The sequence below is a fragment of the Mya arenaria genome, chromosome 3 (genome assembly GCF_026914265.1).
Source record: "Mya arenaria isolate MELC-2E11 chromosome 3, ASM2691426v1".
NCBI classification, from domain to species: Eukaryota; Metazoa; Mollusca; class Bivalvia; order Myida; family Myidae; genus Mya; species Mya arenaria.
In genome coordinates, this window is record NC_069124.1 from 42,844,914 (window position 1) to 42,868,524 (window position 23,611).

Here is a 23,611-nt window from a genome sequence, read left to right on the forward strand (position 1 = left end):
GTTTCATACTGATATTCAAAATGTTATTTTTGTCTCGGAATACTTTTTTGTCCTAAATTTTGTATACAATAATTGTTACCTTTTATTACTTTACAAAAAAGATCATGTTCTCGCCCGTAAATAAACATGTGATAGAAAAAATGCCCTATTTTTATAGAAAGCCCTAATAACGCAATTGAACACATATGAGAAATATGATAGTATTTCAATTAAAAACACGCGTTTTGAAATTAGGAAATTTTCACACACACAGACATTATTTATGTTTTTGCACATTGTTTGTTTGATTGTTTTTTTCTTAAAAAGATGGTCCCTGAGAGTAATATTGCTCTTTTGTGTTACATAGAACAAAATGCTATTATAATTTAGTACACTTGCATTCAAAAGACTTGTTTAAGAGAGTCGAAGTGAAATATTTCCGAAATGATTTCTTTTATGGACCTGCCGTAGCTCTCTCATGTATGGCAAGAATCTTGCCGCACGATCATACTTGATATTTCAAGAATTGAATGGTCGAAAACACGTGCTTTGTGCCTTAATTTTCATAGCATTACCTACAGCCCGAACAAATAATCACCTGCACTGAAACTGTTTTGACCCGATATTTGTCGGCTGCAGATCAAGGAGTGATGGTATGGATATCTTATCATGTACAACATACTGGACATGCCTTGAAATATTAATTGCTATTTGGCGTCGGCGAATATATGTACACAAACTAATATTATTTCCGAAAATAATAATGGTTGTTCAAATTAATAGTGTCAAAATTTATAGGTGAGTTATTAAAGGTGAATTCCGCGTCTAGCTGTTAAATAAAATCAATATGAAACATAATCTTATTAGCTATGGTCAAAAAAGAATCTAACTATCTATGTGAAGAACTTTTTTTAACAGTTCCTTTCTTATTTCGACCACCCAGTGGACATTTCTGCCAAAAATGTAAATAAAAAAGGAGTGGCCTCGCACAGTCAGAGATCAGTAACAGAATAAAATACATCACATAAAATAGAATAGATTATAAAGCACATTTAAGATAAATAATAACTGATGTAAGATAGTAATATATAAGCAACTCACTTGTTGAAGGATCCGTTGTAGCTATCCACCACGGTGTTGTTGTATCATAATAATTATCTAAAAGTAAAACAACACCATGAAGTCACTTTATTGTGTATACAAAATCTTACATTTGACACAATCATGTCCATCTTTCAATTTAACTTCGAAGATGTGGATGATCAAATATCAAATACGTGCATGTTCACAATTTATTAACTTTTCAACAATAAGACTGGGTTTATTTCACATATTTAATTGTTTTGTTCACCATAATCGTTAAACAGTACGCTACAGCAAATGTTTTTGCTGCAATTAATCAACACACCCACTTAAATATCAATTAAATTAAGATCTAAATAACCAGCCTTATCAAAGGATGGTAAACTATCATATATTATCATATATTATAAACAGTAAGGTATATTAAATCGCCCAATAACCCACAATCGCAGTCGACCCCCGCGTCTTCGCCATGGCCACAGTTGTGCTCTCCCCATGCTCTTGTTTTACAGCCGTAAATGTTGGACTCGTATCCATGACAGTTCAGATCATCTAGCCATATTTGTCCCGATCCTTGTCCATAATGAGCACTACTGTATGCCATAACATACCTGATAATTTAAAAAATAATTCCTATTGTGGTGTAAAAAGTATCACATCTGAAAGCCGAAACACCGCTTTATACATGCCGACACTATCACCGTCATATGACCCAATGTGCAATGGGATCAACACAGAGTCCTTTTCACCAGGAGTTCATGAAGGGCTGACGCGTACACGGTTGACATTTTATGACATAACTTTACTTGTCTTTGAAAAATAATCACAGAAACTTATATTGAGGCAAACCTCTAAAACATAATTCCCAGCAGACAATACCCATTTCTTCAGTTTCTTTAAGCTAATTTATTATAGGTATCGTTATGATATATAAAGCTGCCTGTGGCTTGTAGGTTAGGCCCCAAACTTCTACTATAGTTTTACTCAGCACCCAAAAGGTCAATTCACCCGCAATGGCATCATTAAATGCGCTTAATACCATTCTTGTGTATCTCTTTTACGATTTTTTTTTGAATTTTCATTTCATTTAAATTAATATACGATGATTTGGTACCAATGTGGTAGCGATTCAATAAAAGGCATGGTGCTAAAGTGAACATCTATTAACGTTAGTAACTATGAGCCTTAACTGGCGAGCATTGCAAAGGTAGTATGGTATTTTGATGACAAACTACCGAAGTTGTTTAAACTGCCCTATGCGGTAAAACAAGACGTCAAACCATACGCAATATCCTGGTGGTCGTTTTTAATATGATTTTGAAAAAGGGACCAACTAAAGATAAAAATAAACCGACTAAAGATGACTCATGTAAAGATTGATCTAGCGGTTAAGGCGCAGCTTTTATTGAAGTATAGTTTGAAGGATCATACCATGTTCTGTGAGTTGTAATAATAGTTCACCACGCTAAGACAAGTTACCAATACTAGACATCAGCATTACCTGTCACCGCGATAGGATCCAATCATTCTACAAACGACCTGTGCCTCTAAGGCGTCGAAACTATCATCGCACACCGTGCCCCACTGCCCGTTGTGGTAGACCTCCACCCGACCTGAGTATGGGCTGTGCCCGTTCACAAGACGGATACCTGGCGGAGACAAAACCGTATTATGCAAGTAGAACGGCATACCGGGCTTTACTGGATACTGTGGTAGAACCCCAATTAACGTTTGTCATGAGAAACAGCAAGCTCGGTCGTTATGTAAGGCGTATTTGTTTCTACTTTCAATGATACACGAAAAAAGTTGATCTTCTAAGAAAATCGTTCAATGAAACTAATGTAAATTTCATTCAAGGTTTCGATTTGTTGTAAATATAGACTCAAATTCACTATGCCTATGTCCTACTTTCAAATCTAAAACGGAACATATTTGATATATGAAAAACTTGTGTATTTTTATCTTTTTAGTGGAACAATTGTTTTATTCATACCGTTTGAATTTGGTATAAACGCAGAATAGGTAGCGTTAAACCCTGTCATTGTGACAGAGCCGTCCGTAGTAAACACTGCAGTCATTGTAGGTCCGGTGGAGCAAATCTCCGTATCGTTCCAGTTTATTCCCGGGGCAGATGTTGAAGTCACGCTTTAAATGACAAGTTATTCAAATGTATCAATTTAACTCAGCAAACTGTAGGGCTAGGCAACTAAAAATACACTCAAGGTTGGTTTCAAATGAAAAATAACGATACCCGTCGTATTTGAAAAAAAAAAAAAACGGGTTATAAAGTTCTTAAACGTGTATGCGTTTATGGTGTATCTTATTTAAACATAAGTACCATTTCTTCCGTACTAAATTTGCGACAATCTGAGCAGGTGCTACTGCAAATTCAGTAACGCGGTCTTAAGATTGAAATAAGAATATCTTTGATGAAATGATAAACATTTTGCAACTTAAAACACACGGAAGCCATTATAGTAAAGTTAATATACCTGCTTATTAAAAGAATCATTTTCTGTCCCTCTTTTAATTTTTTGAATACACTTCTCAATGATTATTAAAGCGAGACGTTAAAACATACATCAACTTCTCTCTGTCAAGATACCATTGCTGTGAAAGGTATTTTTATTGTTGTTACCTCGCAAATACTTAAATGAAATAAATTTGCATTAGCAAACCTGCTTATTAAGTTATACGACGAAGAAGGGCCATCGTAAAGCTGAAGATGATCACAACAGGTCTCAAGGCTCATGTTCTCAATATACAGACACACCACGTGACCGCTTGGAACGCTGAGATGGTACTCGCAATGTTGGCCGTTGAAGTATTGTTTAGGATAGTTTGGTGAGGCAATATAGCCCGACCACCCGTTGAAATATCCTCCGCAATAGCTTTTATTAGCTGCAATATCGAAAAACGGTGCATGAAGAAGGCAACTACAAGTACAACCTTAATCTTTGTCATTATTGCAAATAAATATGTTAGTCATGTTTATTTTGAACCAAAGTTTAGCAATTATAATTTGCAATAAGATTTATACGTCGACAAGATTTCTCAATTAGTAGCGTTTCAAGCTCATAATCGGGGAGTCAAAGGTTGAAGTCCAGCACTTGGCAGTTGAAATACTTGATCTGAAACCAATATGTATTTTACATGCTGTTACCAGATCTGGTTGAATGCATTGACACTAGAAAGTGAGTTCTACTGCAATTTTGTGAAATACACATTATACAGGTAGGTTTTTAGGGGGTATTTATTATTACATGGTATGTTTTTCATGTACGTATTTTAATTTATTCCGATTCTTTTTTAAAACACGATTTATACTTTCAGTTTTCCTATCGTAGAAGATATATCAAGACGAATATACCATAAGTTGAATGCAATACATTTGTTTAAAAATACCATAAACGTGTAAATAACTGGTGCTTGTAAGCATTTTAAACGAGTAAATTGCACATAATCAAGGGAGACAAGCCTGCCCAAATCCAAACCCTTGTGCAATAATTATTGAGCTCCAAATTGATATTTTTTAAAAGTAAAACAGATATTTCAAAATTTTGAGTTAATCACCCAAAAACGCGAAAATATTTATTTGTTTTATAAATTTTATTTTAAAACTGTGTTTATGAGCATCAAAGCTTCTTCACCTTTTCGTAATCAAGATCTCTGAGAAGACAGATACTTAAACCTGTATGTGTGCCACAAATATTAGAATACTGTTTGATCTCCAAAATTTCACATGCTGAAGAATAGTTCAGCCATAATCACCACATGATCTATGAATACACTATTTATTGAATGTTGAAATTTGAAATATCATGATAATCACACTCTGTTTCGCACGTTTGGAGTTGAATAAAGGACTGTTGTCATTTGAAGCAAAGCCCAGATAAAAAGATAACAATACAAACTATAGCTTTCGTCTCGAAGTTATATGTTATCCCCTCGATTGCAGAATTATTGTATTGACGGAATATCGTGTGACTTAGGTTATCGAAAACAGCCTCTTAAGAACGACTAAAACATGCCATATGATGTTTCAAGCCAGTACTTATTTGGGCATATATATTTGATCTTGCCCGTTCGTCCGTATTAACATATGTGGTGGAAATTTTGTGACACGCACTGCTCTGTAATACAATGATGTAGATACATATATTTGATCCCATAGGCATAATTGATTAAAACAATTTTATCAGAACACATAACTGAAATGATTTGATATCAATACGTATTAAACACAAAGTTGATCCCTCTTTGTAATAATTTTCACGAAGAAAAAGCCCATTCCAATGCTTTTTCTTGGCTAAACAACAAACAGCAACCGAAGTGCTGATCAACATTCTTGTAAATGTTCATGGCTTAAAGACTTGTAAACAAACACGACACAAAATCTACACATTCTTAAGACTTTTCACCCACAGGCATAATAATAAATATATATATTGCCTCCGTGTCACGATTGTAGGATAAAGAGTTTAATTAGATAAATAAAAATAGAGTTAATCCTATGACATTAATAGCTGTCAATGACATATAAAAGCACAGCTCTAGTTATTACATTAATGTGAATTATAATGTATGTGTTAACTTCGAACAAACTTGCGGAGAATAGGTACTTTGAAAGAGCACTTCTTAGAGTTTTTATTTGTTAAAGGTCGACGGATTAAAACAACCGTTATGAAAAAACGTAAACAATATAAGGTAAAAGTAACTGAAAGTGTATAGTGAATAACTGGTAAATATAATATAATATATCATAAAATACGTTTTGTCGTTGTGTTGTTTGTTTATATGAGTTTATCAAGGTGTGCTGCACCCATTGGCTACATTATGGCCTGATCCCGCCGTGACACCATCACGACGTACATTGTGTTTTAAATGCCATTAGTGACATGAGATAGATGTGTCAGCAATTTGCAGTCAAATTCTGAAATTAGAAAACTTGAAGAAACGGTGTGTGATACAAGAGATCCGGGAGTGATACCCTAGCTCTTTGCGAAATGACCTCTTGGTTCTTTAACGTGCTTGGTGTAAAGCATCGAAAATGGGATACAACCTTCTTTGTTTGAACCAGTACTTAGTACACCATTTCCCCAGTACTACCCTTTAAATGCCGAGCGCTAGGCAAAGAAGCTACTGGTGTCACATTTAAACGTCCTTCGTTTGACGCGGCCGGGGTTAGAACTCCCGACCTTCCGCACCGAAGCTACGCTCTACCACTGAACTTTCGTGCCGGTATTGTTGTGCTATTATGGACGTTTTTATTTAATACTTACGAGTAGTATATGGAGACCAAGTGGAAGTAGACTCTGTTGTCATTGCCGATATTTGTCCTAAATTCAAAATAGAAATATAGAAAAAAAACACTGTTTGTCATTAAATCGATTTGCTCTTGTTATGGGTCAAAAATTAGTTTTCTCGGTAATGCTCATGAAAACACTTAATCTTTAATAAGTTTAATGTTAGATAGCGAAATGGCAGAAAAACAAACGATGCAAGTGTAAAAACAATATTGTTTTGTGAGAAGCATGCCCACACAGGAAGCATCACAATTTTTTTTAGAAATCTTATCCAACCGGCCACAAAAACTCATGCATTACGAGATGGGTATTTTAACCATTGTTAAAAACATTAAAAGCACCACTTGATAATGCAAATAAAGCTAAGTCCTTTCGCCGAATCATGTTACTAATGGTGCTTGAAATTGTGGACTTCAGAGACAATATTTGAGCATATATTTCAACATTAATAGAAGGCATTCAGCTGTCGTTAAATTTTCAAGACTTCTGATGATTGAACATATTTTATTTCATATTGAAAAACAAATCCGTAAGAGTGCATGCTACAAACCATGAAATAACCCCTGTAATAGGTTTCTATCACTTAAAATATCATTTGTATGTTGGATATAATATGTTTTCGACTTAAAAATAAAAGGTTCATTCAGCATTATAGATTAATTTTAATAGTACGTTCATATTTCTTTCATGGTTTTACGAACATTCGTTCCTTCATATACATATGACAGCTTAAAATACAAGTATGAAACAAAACGTATATTATTAAAAATTACCTGAACAATCCACGCCAACATCATCGTTATGACTACAGTATTTATTCGACAACCAAGCCCCGGAATCACACTGAGCTAGACTCCACTCTCCACCTCGACAGTTGAGATCCTCTATCATGATTGCTCCATAGCTTGGTCCCTCAATATAATACGAGCGGTAATAGGTCGGTGATCTATGTGTGGATGAAACGCGCAGACTTTATGAACTCTTGATAAGAAAGTATATTTTTTTTATAAATTTAGTCACATTAAAATAGATCAGAACGAGATGGTTTTGTTCTGTCTTTACCTGCCCCAAGATAGATAACAAATATAGATGACAAATAAATACTTTTCGTCTCTCTGATCAAAATTGATTTTTTTCTGACACAAAACCATTGGAATACCAGCAAGAAGAATATAACAAGTTGCATACGGATTCAGTATGGTATTTTGTGTTCTGAAATGTTGTCACAAGGAGTAAATAAAACAGTCTGACAGAAACGCGTAAATGTCAGGAATGTGCTCCTTGATCAGGAACTTAATGAACGTTCTTGAGTTCGTCCCGGAAACTCAAACACTTGAGAGCTCACAATAATTATGCTCATTTTTATATGAAATGCAGATAATGGGGTAGCGCATTAATTCCACTTCCAGTATTAGCCCTAACTAATTCTTACCCATAGTAACCGAGGATATAACACACGGTCTCTGCGTCCCGGATGTCAAAACTTCTACTACAAACAGTTCCCCACTGTCCGTTGTAAAATACCTCGAGTCGTCCACTGGCACTGCCATAGCCAAAACCAACAAGTCGAATGTCTCCATCTGATGGTATAAATTACCCAAAATCATTATACCCACATTATGTAATACTAAAAACCGATGTACACTAATTTGGATGCCTTGTGACTCCAAATTATATTGGTACCAAATGAAATTCAAACTTTTAACCAAACTTTTAACCAAAATGTTGGTTTTTAAAGATTGCTCAATAGTAAATTTTAGTTGAAAAAAATAATAGAAACTGCAATAACTTCATGAATAACTGATGTTCTGTGATCAACAACCAATGTCCTTTCAGATGATATGACACTAAAATTATTTGGGCTTAGCAGTAAGGCATTGGAATTAAGCATTAAAACCAATGTTTCTATAAAACAATCTAAATTCTTAATCACGTTCCCTAAATCGACATCATGCTTTAGTATTATAAGTGAAAGTTTTGTACGAGAACCGCAATAAACAATGTAAAGCTTGTATTCACTCTTAATACTAACAGTGTTTTGTTATAATACAAAGTTTAAGCCAGATCTCGCATTTATATATATACACGTCACATCTATAAGCAAATTATCATCTGAATAGACGACGTTATTTCTTATAAGTCTGAATAAACGCATGTTATGTTCGTCCGTCCGTTTGTCGGTCAATCTATCCATTTGTTTGTGCATTAATCCATCCTTATATTTCACGTGAACTCACCTACAGGGCTTCCGGTATGATAATAAATCGATCCATATGGAACTGTTGTTATAGAATCTCCATAGGCTGAAAATGAATGTATAAAATGTTTGTGTCCGATTTCACGGCCAAAAATATAGGGAGGGTAGGTCTGGATATTATTAATGTTTTAGTAGAGCTGTGTATAATTTCATTCTCACTCCACAGGCCGTCGCAATTTGGTCTGTGTACATTTACGCGTCTTTTCCCTGGTAGAATGAATAACTGGCTTAACAGTTTTGTTTGCTGGGCCGGATGCCAAAAGGGGTAGGTCGGGAAAGTTTTGCCAAAGGATATCATATCCGATTGTTACCACCTTTGTTTTAGCAAAATAGAGTTGCGATATATTTGGACTTATATCATTCTGATCTTGAATCAAATGTGTAATTTTTCAGCATTTTTCACAGAAATGTGCACATCCAATTTTTGGACAATTTAAAAAACCCACAGTTTGTTCATAAATTCATTTCTTATAAATGAATGCATATTCTAAACATACTTAATAAGTTAATTAAGTCTGCATCTATGTTCTAAGTTCTATGCACTCGGACTGCAAACCATTTTGCGGGCCTTTGCAGATGGTCACGCCCTCAAAAAAGTGTATTTACCATTTACTATCGATACTTTTTATCAGTAAGCTTTATAAGTGTATCCCGCAAAGAACTTACAATTACAGTCAATACTGACATCCTGGGAGTGGTCACACGTATTTGACAGCCAGACCTTGGATGTACACAGTTTTACGTTTGATTCACTTCCCCGACACTGTAAGTCTTCAATAACCACGTTTCCTCCGGAAGCTGGTACCCCTTCGTATATTTTTCCATACCTGAGAGAAAAAAAATCGATCGAGGTTTACAATAATCTCAAATGAAACGGTTGCAAGATTTCCTAAATATAAGTGATCACATGTATGTAATAAGAATAATGGTGCTCGAAGAAGTAGCTCTTCAGATGCAATAACGCAAAACTAAACAAACGGGGACTACAAACTGTACCATTCACGCACTGATAAAACACATGCTATAGTTCTATTTCTTTTTGTAAGGCTCCAGATTTATAGTATTTAAGTCCCTCTCTTTGATTTGGTTATTGTACATAGGTCGACATTTACGACAAAATAAATAGATTGCTGGTTGTATAAGGCCTCATGAACATTTCTTAGTAACCTTCTGTCAGATATCGGAAGGCGCCGATTTATTCAAAAGTATATGCAATGAACCTATCAAACATATTGTGTTGAGAAAATGTTGACAATCACAAATTTTGTGTATGTGTGTGTTACAGAAACTCAAATGAAATAGTTGTTTACCGTTGCGCAGGACATATAGTACCCAACTGCAGAAATAGCAATAATCGAATCCTGCTGCCGGCGTAAGAATTGTTTAATTTTCATTTTTGATCGTTTTATTTATTTATATTTTATAAATGTTTGTAACATATCACCTTGATGCTTGATGTGTTTTGCCAAACATTCAAACTTTGTTTATATTTGTTTCCATCAAATCTACAGTTGACACAGGTCTTAAACACAATCAATGTATACATGTCATGTTTCAGACACCGCACTCAGGGAAATATACAACATAAATACATCCGGGAAAAATGTCTACGTATATAATTGTATATATATGTATATATAAAAGACGAATAGCCCTAAGTGAGGTTGCAGCCCAAATCAAAACCTCATATTTTCATTGAAACGTTAGCTACTTCAACATGTTCTCATATTTAGTCGATGCAATCATTTTTGGATCTATTAGAATGCTTTGTTTTTTTGCTATGTATCTGTCACAACAAGATTTGGTTAAAAAGGATTCATTTATTCTATAACATCATAGCAAACGAACGTCGATGTGCAGCTCACGTTCTGCAATGTTCACCGAGACCCTGTTCTACAAACATAGCCAGCAAGTGAGCTTTATATTAAATATAAACATTGGGAAAAATAGGAATCTGTCTAGTTTCTTACTAACAAAAACTAAAATAAGATATAAGTAGTACCCGTATCCACGATAGTAACCCAGTGTCCTGCATACAACCATCAGATCATTATGGTCGAAGTTTTGTCGACACACAGTCCCCCATTGGTTCTGGTAGTAAACCTCAACCCGCCCAGAATGGTTGTGGTCACCGTCAACCAGGCGCACTTGTGCAGCTTTTTATCAATATCATACACAGATATGAAAGTTAGCTTATACTCGTGTTAAATTGCTAAAACATAACGATAATTTGCTCGCTCGCTCGTACGAATTACGCACAAGAAACATTACTTTTATCAAAATATTAGGTTGTCCGGTAAGCGCAGTGATTAACACACATTACCTAGGCAACCCGGGTTCGATTCCCGGGCTGGCCGCAAATGATTTTGGTTTGTGGTCACCAAGCCGGACCAATGGTTTTTCACCGATTTCTCCGGTTTTCCTCATAACACAAGACCATACTGTAGCGAATAATTGTGTTGTAATAACTTTCTTCACAATCTTTGAAAAATAAATAAGTTTAAACTAAACTTAAACATGTTTTTATTATGTACAAAGGGATATATTAGCCGCGTCGCGCGATTTTGGGCCTTCGGACATATTTGTTATTACAATGCTTTAAGGTATTTGAATGAAGTGATATTCAAAGAAGAAATTCGGAAAATGTTATAATGATATCACTTAAATTGCGTAAGATACATGTTTACAAGTGAGACCATGTATTGCGCATGTGAATGACGTCGTTACGAAAGCCCATTATTCGAATGACGTGCAAAATGAACGTATCAATATGATTTAGCTATTTAAAAAAATAAAGGAACATTAATTAACATAAAATTAATGAATCAGTTGTGTATCTTTAATACATTTGGCCGTTTAAAACACAGACTAAAAATGTAGTCAAAACAGGTCGGGACGAAATTTATGGTTGCCATGAAAACATGAGTAAACCAATGGTCACAAATCGTCGAGAAAATGATTCACCAATGGCAAACCTTTAAAAGAAAGAAGTCTGGAAGAAATTGATATACATAGAAAAAAAATCAATATTTTTGGTATTTTTATTAAGGATTATTTCATTTGTAATATTTATGTCCGACGGCTAGAAATCGCACGACGCGGTCCAATTTTCATTTTCACTATCAATAACTTTTAAAGAATGAAATCAAACAAATAATCAATATGGAAACTTGAGATCATCAATAAAATCAAATTGTAAGAAAACAAAAAAACTCACAATTCGACGTGGTTGGATATGCTATTGGACGGTCTTGAACTATAACAAAACAACTTTAAATTAAAGATTATTTCGACTACGGGAATTGTTTCCTTTAAATTAAGAGGCTGCAAGATCTTAAAGGGACTGTTCCTCAGACTGGCACGAAAAAAAAGACTTTTTTTGTAACGAATCTCAGGACAATTATTTAATAAAATGTTTTACTCTTTGATACCCTAATTGTAAAAATTACCAAAATGTAATAAAAAAATCGAGTCGGAGTCCGGATGGCCAAAATTGCGGTCCAGTGTTGTAACCACTGTGCTACGAAGGCTTACTCATAATGTAATATTTTAGCAATATACCTAACTTGGTTATATCACGTGATAACATCGACTAGCCAATCACGCATTAGGAATGAATTCTACTAGCAATTAATTGTAAACTATGTGGTACTTCAGTTAGTAAGTTTTAATGCATTGTACACATCGATACCAAGTTTATGTCAGTTTTTTTTTTTTCGCTATTTCATCATACGGAGTAAAGCCCCTTTAATAATCAGTGAAAACTATGAAAAACTCCTTAAAAGCGTTTACAAACGAGATGTTTTCAGATGTGCAAATTCTGTTAGCGAGGACTTAATGGTGGTTTGGATATTGTTACAGAGCTATTTAAAAAGCCAATAAGTCGAAATACCGCTGCAATCCACTTCAGCATCATAACTGCAGTGACCGTTATTCCAGTCGATTGCACACTGTGATAGGTCATCCTCATAACCATGGCAATTCATTCTGTATATAGTTGGTCTTGTAAAATACCTATACAATCGGTACCTACTGAAAAAAACGAACCAAGTTGACATATGCAAATGCAAAATGATTTAAATATCATTTTTTATGTTTTGTTGCGATTTAAAGGACTTCTTTCAAAGAGATAATGTTGTCAATATATCTGCTCTGTTCAATTTCGGTTATTTTACTTACATTTATAAATAAAGTCCAAACTGGCAGTTACTCATCTGTTTTAGATCAGTTTTACAATAGAGCCCTTATTTAAACGTTTGATGATGTTTAATCATTGTTACAAGCATTTTGTGCATATTTTTTCGATGTCTGAATCTAAAGAACATGAATTTGTCCCTTAAAATTAAAGATGAGAATACGTACGTGGAGTAGCAAGACATTAATGGCTGAAACCAGTTTTCAACCAATGAAATGCGAGTGTTTTTTTCCTAATATTCGAATGTTAAATTTCATATTGATCGACAATTTACGTGCCGAACTTTTGGTTAAATTGTTAGTAAATTGTCCATTCACACTTGAATTGAAACAAAATGGTTTGTCTGATTACTTTTATGACAAAAGCGTCATACGTCTATAACAATGCTGTAAGAAGTACACAAGTAGCTGCCCTACTATGGTTTGGATAAAACACTATTGTTAAATGCAAACAATCGTTTTATTTTTAAACTGACTTATAAACTTATGCATAAATATCTGCCTAATTATAAAAAGGTTTGCGCGTCGATGAAAACGATCAAGGAGCACACATTTTTTGGCCAAATAACTTATCACAAAACAGCGGAGATGTTATTGTTTGTATTTAGATTCGTATTGAATTAGAGTAGAAGTCTTTAAATGTTTTTATTAACATAACCCTTATAAGGCGACTAGTTTGTCAAGACAAGTCCTTGTAAAATATTGCTGAAGAAAAACAACAACAAACAAACGAAAAAGAAATAAACAAACAAACAACTACAACAACAACATACTCTTAAATGCGGTATAGTAATTTTTAATCAAAACATGTTTTTATTTCAGATTCAGTTTTGGTTGTTTCAGTTTCTTAAACATACATATTTTAGCAGGAGCGAAAACAAGTTTGATTTCAACGGACACACATTGTCAGTAAATATCACAACTCATAAAAAAACATACAAACAAATACCTAAGTGCTCCAATGTAGAATTCCAGTTGTCGACAAATAACTTTTGCGTCGTTGTAGCTGAAATGATCGTAGCATACGTTTTCCCACGTCTGGTTGAAGGTGTCATATACTTCTACACGACCGTTCGTATAATTAGTTCCACCAACAAGACGAACCGTGTCTGAATTTAAACCATCAATAACTATATGAGTGAGTTATAGAGTTTTAACAAGATATTGTGCGGTGTAATCCTGAATTGTATTTCCGTTTCCCGTTTAACTTACTTCAAACACAGCAGTTTGCTTGGATGGTAGATTTAAATCAAATGGATCTACTTGAATAATTTTGAACGTACAGGTTTTCTAAACCAACGATAGTAATATCTGAATATCTTAAAACATAAAGTAACCTAACATTTGCAACAGATTAAATGTAAAAACCTAATAAAACACAATGATATACAATCAATTTATGAGTAGTATCAATTTTCTTAGAAATAGTTGTACATACTACAATCCACAGCGGCGGCGTATCCGCTGCTGCAGTAACCTAAAACGTTTGAGGTACACAAAGACACGTCATCCTCGCTGCCCGTACATTGTAAGTCTGACACCAGTCCGTAATGGCCAACATATTCACGGGATATCTGGCCAGGTCTTATAGAGAGAGGACAGAAACGCAGTGATATTATTTTATACAAACATTTCTATCATACACACATATCGTCCTGATTGGTCATGGACAAAATATCCCATTAGAGGCATTTACATACCAATAATAAATAGAAAAAAGTGTATATCTAACAATGGTTATAGTGGTTTAAACAATATTTATTTCGATATAACATGTATGATTGATTCAGTTCGATAAATTTTGAGTTAAATAATAATATACAAAGACCAAATATGCCATGCATTAAAAATACAACAACATGTAAATTATGCACACAATATTGAAGACAGAATTAAGAAACAATCCTCGAAGCTTATGCTACGTCTCGTTTCTTGTTTTAATCTTACACGTCAGTTCCATTGAGCGTTTTGCACACGACCCTAGCCTCATTGGGCCCAAAGTCATCAGCGCAGATGTATCGCCATGAATCAGTCACATTCACAAAGACAGTTCCGGTCAGATTGTTATGGCCTCCCATCAGCCCAATGTCTGTGACTGTGTGGTGAAAACGGTTTGATAAACAGTTAAGCCATGCTTTAAGTACTTAAGGATATAATGACTCTAGTGAATTCCTACCTGTTCGATTGAACGCTCCGAAGCAGTACTCCGCTAGTATCAATATCCACGCTGTAATAACATTATTGTTTCACCTATATGTATACTTTTGATATTCTTGTGACGTCATATTTTGTTCCTGTTTTACCTGAACATTGTTGATAATTGTTGAGGCAACTGTCGAGTTGAGCGCTGGCGAAACTGCTTTACACCCCTAGTGCGTTTTCACTCAGTTCGCATTGACCTAGCCAAAGCGGATTTTCAAACATCTTCTTATATTATTTTGATATACTTAATTTTTGTTGCCTTGTGACATTGTGACAACGTATTTCTCCTAATTAGTGTTTGCTTAAAAGCCTTGATCCTCGGCCTTTAAAAAGGATCTTTGTAATAATTTAGGCTACTGTATATGTCCCGGTTATTTTAATTGTTTTTATGTTTTTACCCCCTTTGATTGGCTGGGCTACAGGACTGGGGGTCTATTTCGAATGTCTAAGTCAAATATGCATGACAGCAATATAAATGACATTCATTTGCTAACAATCATGAATATGGTAACATCGAAGATTAAATATATTGTTTCGGGCAAGAGCAAAACTCCCGTAGTATATTCAAACATATTGTTTTGCTTATGGGTAACATATTCAAACCTATTGGTCTGCTTATTGGATGGGGCATTTTTCGTGTTCCCCGATCCTTCCAACCCCAACATATCTTCTTGCCACCGACGCTAGTCACATATACTAATGTTTAATCTGTTAATGTTGGGATAGCGGAAAGCGAATATAAGTATATTTATATTAGATCGAGGAAAAACTTTGTTGTGCGATTATCACCATAAAACGTAATAGTAAGTAGGAATATAAAACACGGCTAGTATATAAGCCGTTCCTGATCACGTGTTAGCATCATTTGAGGTCATACCGGACCATTAAGCAGATAGAAATTCGAAGTCCACCTATCCTTCCTTTGGTACGGGAACGTTTATGTTTACCAATTGAAAATGGTATATTTTTAGTTCCTTGGGAGTTCTTTCACTTTCTGGTCGATAAGATTACGAGGGGGCCATTCAAATGACGACGTTTTCTCATAGAAATGCGAAAAAAGGACAAACTCATAACATTTTCTATTATATAATTGCGCATGGAAATGTATGGATGGTATATTTAAAAAACAACAACATGGAATTTGCCTAAAAAAATGTTGCAATTCTGTGTTTTAACATGTTACTGAAAATATCTTTTGTTTGGCAATGTGATTTTACCATTGATTATTGAAATAAACTAAGAATGAGCGACCCCTGTGCATTAGTGTTGTGTCTTACAATTGACTAAGTTAACGGTTTTAATACAAATATTTACGTTTGGAAGAAAACTTTATTAAAAATTATATTTTAAGTTGAATGTATAATTGTACATATTGACAACAGAAAAAAAACGTAGGAATTCTATGCGTCCTATAATTGATATTACGTCCATTTCCACGCCACCTTTCAGCTTATATGTTATGTAGCCTTATGTGATATAGAGAGTCAAGCAGTTCCTTAAAATGACTAGGCGGAACCTCAAGTGCATATACATTTGTTAAATAACAAAGCACTTTATACAAGGAGTGAAATGCACAACATTTTAACAACATTGAAGTCGCTTTCACAAATTGTATCTCTGTGTTCGTTCATTTAAGTCATGTAAAATAAAAAAATGGAATCTACAGGGACATTCCCAGAGGTCGCTAATTTAAACGAAGACCCTGTGTTTAAGAGTCTAAGGACCATGGCCATGGCCAAACACATAAGATAAATGTCACAAAATATAAAATAGCGTTTTCCATCGGGTAGGAAACAATTTTACCACCGGAACAAAAACTATATTATACAATACGTTTCGCTTACAATCCTCTTGAAAGCGACCAGATTAAAACTACGTTTTACCTGAGCAATCCACTCCGGCTGTATAGTGACAGTCCGCCTGGTAGAGGTTACACTGTGATATGTCAGTTTCATATCCAATGCAGTTGGCGTAAATCTGTAGTGAGTGTCCGACGTACTGATGATGGTGTATAAATGCATTCCTGCAAAAAAAATTCGTTGTATAAAGTATCGCGAAAACACCTTAAAGTGACACTCTTATTCAAAATCAATACAAATGCATGCATAACAAGTATAAATTGTGAATAATAAACCTTTAAATACTTACTAAATAATGTATTGATGTAAAATACGAAAATATTAATTACCGATAACAAGATTGTAATATAAAATTAATAGCTGAAAACGCAAAAATAGTAAATGATTGGTGAATGCAATAAGATTTATTTCGATCTACTATGGTTTTAAGGTATAAATACCATGTTTTTGCACCGTTCCTTCAAATTAAACTCCTTCATACGAACCATTGTTTTGACACTGATTAATTCTTTTTGATATATACAAACTCATTTTTAATTGTGTTAAATCTTATTTGGGAGTAAGAGTACATCTTCAAAGTTGTACAAGTGGATAAGAATGCAGAATAATTCAGTTTAGAATAACAATTGTTTTAGATAACAAATTATTCTTAAATTCTACCTAATCTTAGTTTCATTTATCAATGAGATGCTGTTATCTTGCTCTTAATAAAATGCTAATGAAAAATACCACACTTGATCAAGTCACTAGCCATACGGTTTTGTGTCTGCGTTACATTGAATTATATCTTAGAAATCTGATATGCAAAAGCTTACATTGCATATATTTTCTCTACGATACACAAATACAATATTTAGCAGATTTAAAAATCACACACCACCAAAATGTCATCTGCCAAAATAATCTAGCTCGCTCCAGTTCATTAACAATTAAATTGGTTATCTTATTGAATTCGAAAACAGATGCACATTCCATGTTTGTCTTATCATCTTTGAATTTATTTTTGCCTTGGCGCATGCCGGAATATCTAAGTCAGAAAAAAACATCGTTTACAAACAATACACAATGCTTAAAATTGTCTGCCGTCCATGAAGATCTCTTTGCTTCTAAGCGAATAATGGTAAGAGATCCTTTTCTTACTTTGCCAAATGCTAATGAAAATTTATTTCATACTGTATTCGTGGTGGCTCTTCATTAAATACTTTTAAAGCTCTGCATACAACAATACCTTATTGCGGACAAGTAAATCACTAATGAAGTACATGCCATCAGTCATTACATTTACCAGAATGACGAAACGCTTGTATTTCTATAATGAATGTATGTTGCACTATTAGTGATTTTAATAATGACTGAATGTGGACATTGATGATTACTTTTTTATATTGTATAATCTATATTTTTTTTGTCTTATTTGTAGACAAAGATGCTGATGTACCGCAAATATTTTCTTTAAATGATAGTGTTATTAGTTCTGTTACTATTACTATGTTCCTTTTGAATATATTTTTTCTATAACGTTTACCATGCTGGAAGATTTGCTGTTCTGCAATAAATTTGCGCCTCCACGGGACCAAAGCCACTGTCACACAGGCCCTCATATGACCCATTGCCTCCGAGAGCATAATCCGCTATCGTTGTGTTGTATACTGGCGTGTCTGTGCAAGTATGGTTAAATACGTCAGTATGCGATATATCTAGATAATTATGCAATTTGAGATTTGAGCCATAAACCTTTTTGTGAAATATCTTAAGTATCATAAAACAATAGTTTTATATGTAGTAGGTTGCATCGTAAACTTTTAGAAATTGACGAGAGCAGGATATCGCCGCTAAATACTAGCGGTAATTCGAAAAAGATTCGAACACCACTATGATGGCCTTGTTTCTTTTCTGTGTCATAGCACTAGCTACATTCACTCACTACATTCAATCCAAAGAGCGTTTGTGTAAAGTGGACATGAGTGTGCTCGCCAAGGGCCAGACTTGCAGAACAAGAGGTCTTCCTCCGAGCCGTCACAGTGGAGGTCACCCATGCTGATTCCCTCAGTTAGATATGGGCTGTTTATAAGTGTTGTTGTGCCATTGCTATATTAAATTAAAATATGCATAAAATGATATTAATACTAAGTTTCAAGTAAATAACTATATGAAATGATATCGATAATATCTCTATGTTTTTCTGCGACAAGTTTTTTTTAACTCTAACACGTTGATCTGCTGATAGATATAACAGCACTTAGAAAGATACAAGCTTGATTAAAAAAAAAATCCAAACAAACAGATGAAAAGAAAAAAAACAACGTTTGACGTGGAAACGCCACTCAAAGCGTTTTTCGTTACTCAAAGTGAATTACAATTACAATCACCCTGAACTGAAACGCGAGAAAAATGATTTATGCGATAATATGTTAAGGAAATATAATTATCAATGTTTATATCTGCCTAGTTTATTAAATTCATTTGAAAAGTATTGAACCCAGCTTTGGACATACTGTTGCAGATAATTATTATGGTATTGGTTTTTACCAATTTAGTTATCACACTTGATGTGGGCTTGATGTAAAGGTTATCGTTTACTTGTTTTATTTATGTACTTGAGTATTTCTTTGCGTTTCGTTTTCGAACACACGGTAAACAATTCATCTTAAAAACAGGGGGTAAATGAAATGATGTCTGCTGTATAGTTAACAGAAGAAAACTCAAATCAACACAGCAGAGGTTTTCTCACTGACAAAATATATACATTGATCACTCATTTCTCTCTCCTTAAATGAAGAAAAGTTAAGACTACCAAAAATAATAAATGATGAGAATGGATTCGTTCCGATTGACTTAAAACGCAACTGAACTCAACTTATAAACGTTTGTCATTTTTGACAATTAAAGACTGGTATTCAAACAAAAACGAAACACTTCAAATCACTTCAATTCTTTTTCAATAAATTGAAGACGTTATCATAGGACGCTTTTTTGGTGACCTGCGGTCTCGACGGATACATGTTTCATCACCGAACTCGACGTGAGGCAGGTCACTAGAAAAGCGTCCTATCGTAATAAACAATTGATTATATACCTATCTATCTAACTATTCATTTTTATTTTTCGGTTTCGATTTTATTTAAATTTAACGCCCTCTGATAAATGTTAAAATATGGAATTCGCCTTTTTCTTTGCATTAGCGAGCTGCTCAAGTTTATGATAATGCTACAATTTACGAACTTCGCATTGACAAACAACTAGTTGTCTATAAGATTGATTGCCTCGAGCTTATTATCCAATTTATTTGAGAAACCATGCTCCTGAATATTTACAAGCTTTTGGTGGCCTGAGTAAAGTAAGGTTATTTTATATATTCACAAGTTGACAGGTTGACGATTTTTGTCACGCTATTTTTAGACTATCTGCGCATGCGCGCAGGTAGTCTTAAGACCGCAAATTCCAAAGAACTACTTCTATTCATGTCGTTTTAACCCATTTTTTTGTCTCAATGCGCTCTATGTTTAGCAGAATGACGACAAAATCATAAAAATAGATTAGTTGTATTGCGTTCCGAGTATGAGTTCTTGCTTGTTCGGCTATTTCCGCGCTGTAATTCTGTATCCCGGCGTTTTATTTTTAGTAGGACATAACTTTTTTTAGATCGTTATATTTACAAGATTAATGGGTCAAAATAATGGAGGCTCTGGTAGGCAGTTAACATACTGATATCCACTCTGAGTTTAGCCCAAGATGTATTACCGACCGCAAGTGTCCCATCGCCTGCATGGTTTGTTATTATAACCTGATTTGACCCTGAAGCAAGCTTATTTGTAATGGTGTCCTTTTGATATTACCGTTTTATGAGATAAGAAACAAAAATGATTGTCTGAAAGTCAAAATAGTTGTATCTTAGGTTTCGCGTTGCTAATGATTCAAATACTAGCTATGATTTGCCTGCTGTACAATTACAAAATACTATTCATTCTATGACTTTTAGGCGTATACTTTTCTATTAAGATGTTTTCATTTTTTGCGTAGTAGCTTCATTCCATTCTTGCCATTGTTTTGGACATAAGGCTTTCAATTTATTCTAACACACATGCCCTGATACAACATTGAGTCATTCATACGTTTGATGAAGTAAAGTAGTTCGGATTTAACCTGTAAAACATCTAAAGTGTGCGAAGCCTTCATAACAGCACTAGTATTATTTCTACACAGATATTTACGTAACACATTAATACGATTTATTTATCAATAAAACTTGAAAAAGCACAATCAAATTCCCATTCTTAAAACAGACAATTACCGATAATCTAAAAATAGTTTCAACATCATAAACTGACAGATTTTCTAAAAATAGTTTCTATATACATTAACTGACCACATGTTTGTCCTCACCGCTGGAAAGAACCCATCTAATAAGGTCTGCATTTTGATAGGAATTATTTCTAAGGTTGCTCGTAAAAATAAAATCATTTTCCTTAAACAATTATTTAAAACGTGTATGTTCATAAAACTTGACTTACGTATGATATCTAATCAAAGCTGCGAAAAACCTTTAGAAGCGATTGAAAGGGGCATGCATTGTAACTTTAAATACATGGGGATACGTCGACTTAAGTGATACGCTGTGCATTTTGAATGGAATTATTGCTGAAGTTGTTTGTAAAAAAAATGATTTTCCTTAAACAAAACATGTATGTTCATAAAAGGAAATGATATATATGATGTATTGTATTTTCCTATCGTATGATATTTAATCAAAGCAACGACAACCCGTTAGAAACGATTGGAAGGAGCGTGAATTGTAACATTAAATACATGCGGAAGGGGTATTATGACGATTGAAGTGACATTTACATAAACAAAATGACACAAGACGTCATATAATAGATACAGATATGTTTGTTTCCTCGCCCATTGTGGGCACAAGCGCTCTTGGCCTTCGGCACATTTTCACTTTTATCTATGTGCCCTTCACCCATTTCCATAGTTCAAATAAAATTTGCAACTCTCACATATTTGCCCGCAGATATTCTTTCAGCGCTTCGCGCTTTGATTAACAACGCGAAAGAAGTTCTGAAACTACACGAGGTACTTGCATGATAGTGCAGCTTTTGAAATAATAACCATGCACAGTATTATAGAGTATTGCAATGTTTGACTAAGTACGTGATAAGTTTTAATACATAAATGTTTTCAACCCTAAAAAGGTAGTAAACGGTCATAATTATGTTGTACCCTTATAATTATTGAATATTAGTATAACCAACAGGAACTGAGTTCTTGAGTACATTTGTTTATACTATTATGATCGACATGAAAGATGGTAAGCCAATTTGCTTATGACTTGCAACTCGACGCTCTTATAGGATATGAATTATCAACTTATGTACTATATGTTTATAACATGAATAGTATATGTATATATACTAATTTAAGCGTTTTACACGTTATGTTTACCCTAAAAAGATGGTATGTCATACATCTCATTAAAAATCGTTAGTGGGTAAATAAAATACTTTGAAACACTCAGGGATCTACAGAGCTCGTTTCTGATACTCCTTTTGATTAATTTTACAACAAACAATGGAATTTCTAGTTTTCGTTTATAATGGCCAACGAAAATCTTAATTTTATTCAGTTGATTTCTGTAAATTTCACTGGAAGTCAGGGTGAATGCAGACAGCCTTACGGCGAAATAAGCCATTCACTTACTACGCGTTTGCTGAAGCATTGAGCATCTGACACACCACTTGGGCGGTTCCTTGTTTGTCATAGTTATTGTTTGAGCAAACAGTCAGCCATTCCCCCCTGATCTCGACCTGCAGCTTGCCCTCGGAGCGACTTTCTCCTCCCGCCAAACGCACTTTGGTTTCTAAAACATGGTATTGTAAAAAATGTATCCTGTCGTCATATAGAAATCATCATCATCATCATCATCATCATCATCATCATCATCATCATCATCATCATTATTATTATTATCATTATTATTATTATTATTATTATTATTATTATTATTATTATTATTATTATTATTATATTATTATTATTATTATTATTATTATTATTATTATTATTATTATTATTTTTATTATTATCATTATTATTATTACTATTATTATTATTATATATTATTATTTTTTTTATATAAAATTGCTATTATTAAAAAAGATGTAACTTACCCCCATAGGACGGCGAGAAGTCAAGCAAAAACACAAGTATTACTGATGCGAAAAGTTTCATGGTGATGTATGTCACTCTACTCAACGCACAATCAATTATAAAAATCCATGTTATTAACGTTAAACTATGTTCAATAGCAATGCTGATATCTAAATATGATTAAATTTATCATTTGGAAATATACTTAATATATGATATGGACAAACAAATAAAGGAGAAATATACCCATACCTAATCTATTTTCACTGATTCAGTTTTACTTGCTCACGATATCATATCTTTGTTTATAATTTTCACTCAAATGCATACATAAAAAAGGAAACTAAAATAAAAAGGTTAAATCATCGGGTGTATTCCTTCTGTTTTTATTTCAACTAGATTTCGAATACTTGGCAGAAAGCTTAAAGTCAGCCTTGAATTTATTCCCACAAACACTAACGTTTTGAATCTAAGGTTCAGTTTAGGATTCGAAACTGAGTAGAGGACTAAATTACGGTGACACAGAGGTGTCATCCGCAGCACTTTATTTATATTGTGAACACAACTTAGTAACTTGA

General features: G+C 34.0%; 1 protein-coding gene across 2 annotated transcripts in view; it reads right to left on the reverse strand.

The window, feature by feature from the left end:
• LOC128227743 (deleted in malignant brain tumors 1 protein-like) overlaps positions 1-23,123 on the reverse strand; it is a 30,515-nt gene extending 7,392 nt beyond the window's left edge. The window contains exons 1-21 of one of the 2 annotated variants that reach the window (XM_052938551.1): positions 23,054-23,123; positions 22,584-22,743; positions 18,805-18,968; positions 18,406-18,538; positions 16,905-17,044; positions 14,767-14,914; positions 14,258-14,403; positions 13,769-13,928; positions 12,518-12,654; positions 11,843-11,881; positions 10,628-10,781; positions 9,292-9,452; positions 8,606-8,671; positions 7,801-7,948; positions 7,142-7,314; positions 6,345-6,401; positions 3,741-3,963; positions 3,056-3,207; positions 2,564-2,711; positions 1,507-1,673; positions 1,081-1,137 (exon numbers count right to left, since the gene is read on the reverse strand). In XM_052938551.1, the coding sequence (XP_052794511.1) occupies positions 1,081-1,137; positions 1,507-1,673; positions 2,564-2,711; positions 3,056-3,207; positions 3,741-3,963; positions 6,345-6,401; positions 7,142-7,314; positions 7,801-7,948; positions 8,606-8,671; positions 9,292-9,452; positions 10,628-10,781; positions 11,843-11,881; positions 12,518-12,654; positions 13,769-13,928; positions 14,258-14,403; positions 14,767-14,914; positions 16,905-17,044; positions 18,406-18,538; positions 18,805-18,968; positions 22,584-22,743; positions 23,054-23,114 (2,794 nt within the window). In that variant the 5' untranslated portion in view covers positions 23,115-23,123. Of the gene's footprint in view, positions 1-1,080; positions 1,138-1,506; positions 1,674-2,563; positions 2,712-3,055; positions 3,208-3,740; positions 3,964-6,344; positions 6,402-7,141; positions 7,315-7,800; positions 7,949-8,605; positions 8,672-9,291; positions 9,453-10,627; positions 10,782-11,842; positions 11,882-12,517; positions 12,658-13,768; positions 13,929-14,257; positions 14,404-14,766; positions 14,915-16,904; positions 17,045-18,405; positions 18,539-18,804; positions 18,969-22,583; positions 22,744-23,053 lie in introns of both variants that reach the window. The other variant, XM_052938550.1, reaches the window with a different exon arrangement.
• Positions 23,124-23,611: the final 488 nt, after the last annotated feature.